Source organism: Trichechus manatus, unplaced genomic scaffold (assembly GCF_000243295.1).
Source record: "Trichechus manatus latirostris isolate Lorelei unplaced genomic scaffold, TriManLat1.0 scaffold00249, whole genome shotgun sequence".
Classification (NCBI taxonomy): domain Eukaryota; kingdom Metazoa; phylum Chordata; class Mammalia; order Sirenia; family Trichechidae; genus Trichechus; species Trichechus manatus.
In genome coordinates, this window is record NW_004444185.1 from 2,276,101 (window position 1) to 2,277,716 (window position 1,616).

The window sequence follows — 1,616 nt, forward strand, 5'->3', positions numbered from 1 at the left end:
ATTCTCCCGATAGCCTTCTAAAACAGTTTACGCTAACATAAAAGTTATGTCTAAAATCATATCCCCAGGCTCCTTAAAATAAGAACAGAACTTCTTAATAAGTTTTTCCAAGAGAATTACTTCTAAAAAAATGATAAAAAATCAAAACAAGCAAGAATTCTGATTTCCCAGAGTATATGTAATCTCTTTGGGCCTTACTATCCTATAAAATGATAGGGGAGACTAAGTGATCGTTAAAATCACTTACAGTTAATTCATTCCAACACTCTAAAGTAAAGGAGCCCTGGTGATGCAGTGGTTAAGCGCTCAGCTGCTAACCAAAATGTTGGTGCTTTGAACCTACTAGCCACTCTGTGGGAGAAAGACTTGACGATCTACTTCTATAAAGATTTACAGCCTTGGAAACACTAAGGGGCAATTCTACTCTGTCCTATAGGGTCACTATGAGTCAGAATTGACCCAGTGGCAGTGGGTTTTACTTCTTTTTTAAGTATGGGAAAACAGTATTATGTTTTACAAACACCTTGTACCATGTTTTGATTATCCCACACAGGTTTTAAAAGATTGAAAAGCACACTTTTAACCTACTGAGAAGGACAGTAAATTGCTTCTTTTTTTAAAAAACTTTATGAGACAAGTTGTTGTTTTGCTGTGTGCCATCGAGTCTATTCTGACTCACAGCAACCCTACAGGACAGAGCAGAACTGCCCCATAGGGTTTCCAAGAAGCAACTAGTGGATTCCAACTGTTGACCTTTTGGTTAGCAGCCTGAGCTCGTAACCACTTCGCCACCAGGGCTCCATGAGAACAGTGGTACTGTTTTAAGTATCCCAAAATGCTATAAAATTTCTACTCCCTAAAATAATTTGGCAAATATAACGTTTTCCTGGACTTTTAAGTAATGGAAATTTAGTTTTCCATTCTAATACTTACATCATTGCTGGCATTCTTAAGCTGGTTAAGCAAATAGTCGATTATATCGCCACCATGATTGGCATGGATGAGACCCAATGCATACAGGCCTCCACCTTCCTGATAGGCTGATCCTGGGGAAGTGTCCTTGGGAAGGTATGTTGCCATTAACTGTAATGCTTCCTTCTCATGACCCTGTGATTTTGAGCCACAATAAAGGTGTCAGCAAGAGAAAGAGAGGAAAAGAGAAATAACAGTTTCTATGATTACTGCCTTTTCTCCAGAATGTTCACTTCCTGAAAGAGAACGAAGAAGTACGGGGTTCTCTCACATACAACTTTATCACTCAAACCAGGAGAGCCTTTAAGAGACCTAGTCACACTTTGATTAGAAAACATCACTAATGCTTCAATTTTTTTCTCGTTTTATAGCATTTTTCCAAATTCATCCTAGACTATGCAAATAACTTACTTCAACCCATCCTTTCAGAAATGGCTTAGACAGTCTTCATAAGAAAAGGATTTCTACCTTTTATTAAAAACAAACACAGAGAGGACCTCATACCATCAAGAAAGTAGTGCCGGGAGCAGAGCGCATCCTTTGGACCAGGGTCCCTGTGCAGAGAAGCTCCTAGTCCGGGGGAACATTGATGAGAAGGCCAACAGAGAGAGAAAGACTTCCCCTGGAGCTGACACCCTGAATTT

The 1,616-nt window shown here is 39.5% G+C and overlaps 1 protein-coding gene across 3 annotated transcripts in view; it reads right to left on the reverse strand.

Moving 5' to 3' along the window:
* PSMD1 (proteasome 26S subunit, non-ATPase 1) overlaps positions 1 to 1,616 on the reverse strand; it is a 108,403-nt gene that overhangs the window by 82,296 nt on the left and 24,491 nt on the right. For all 3 annotated transcript variants that reach the window (XM_012559438.1, XM_004389504.2, XM_023724509.1), the window contains one exon: positions 934 to 1,107. In XM_012559438.1, coding sequence (XP_012414892.1) covers positions 934 to 1,107 — 174 coding nt within the window. The remainder of the gene's footprint in view (positions 1 to 933; positions 1,108 to 1,616) is intronic.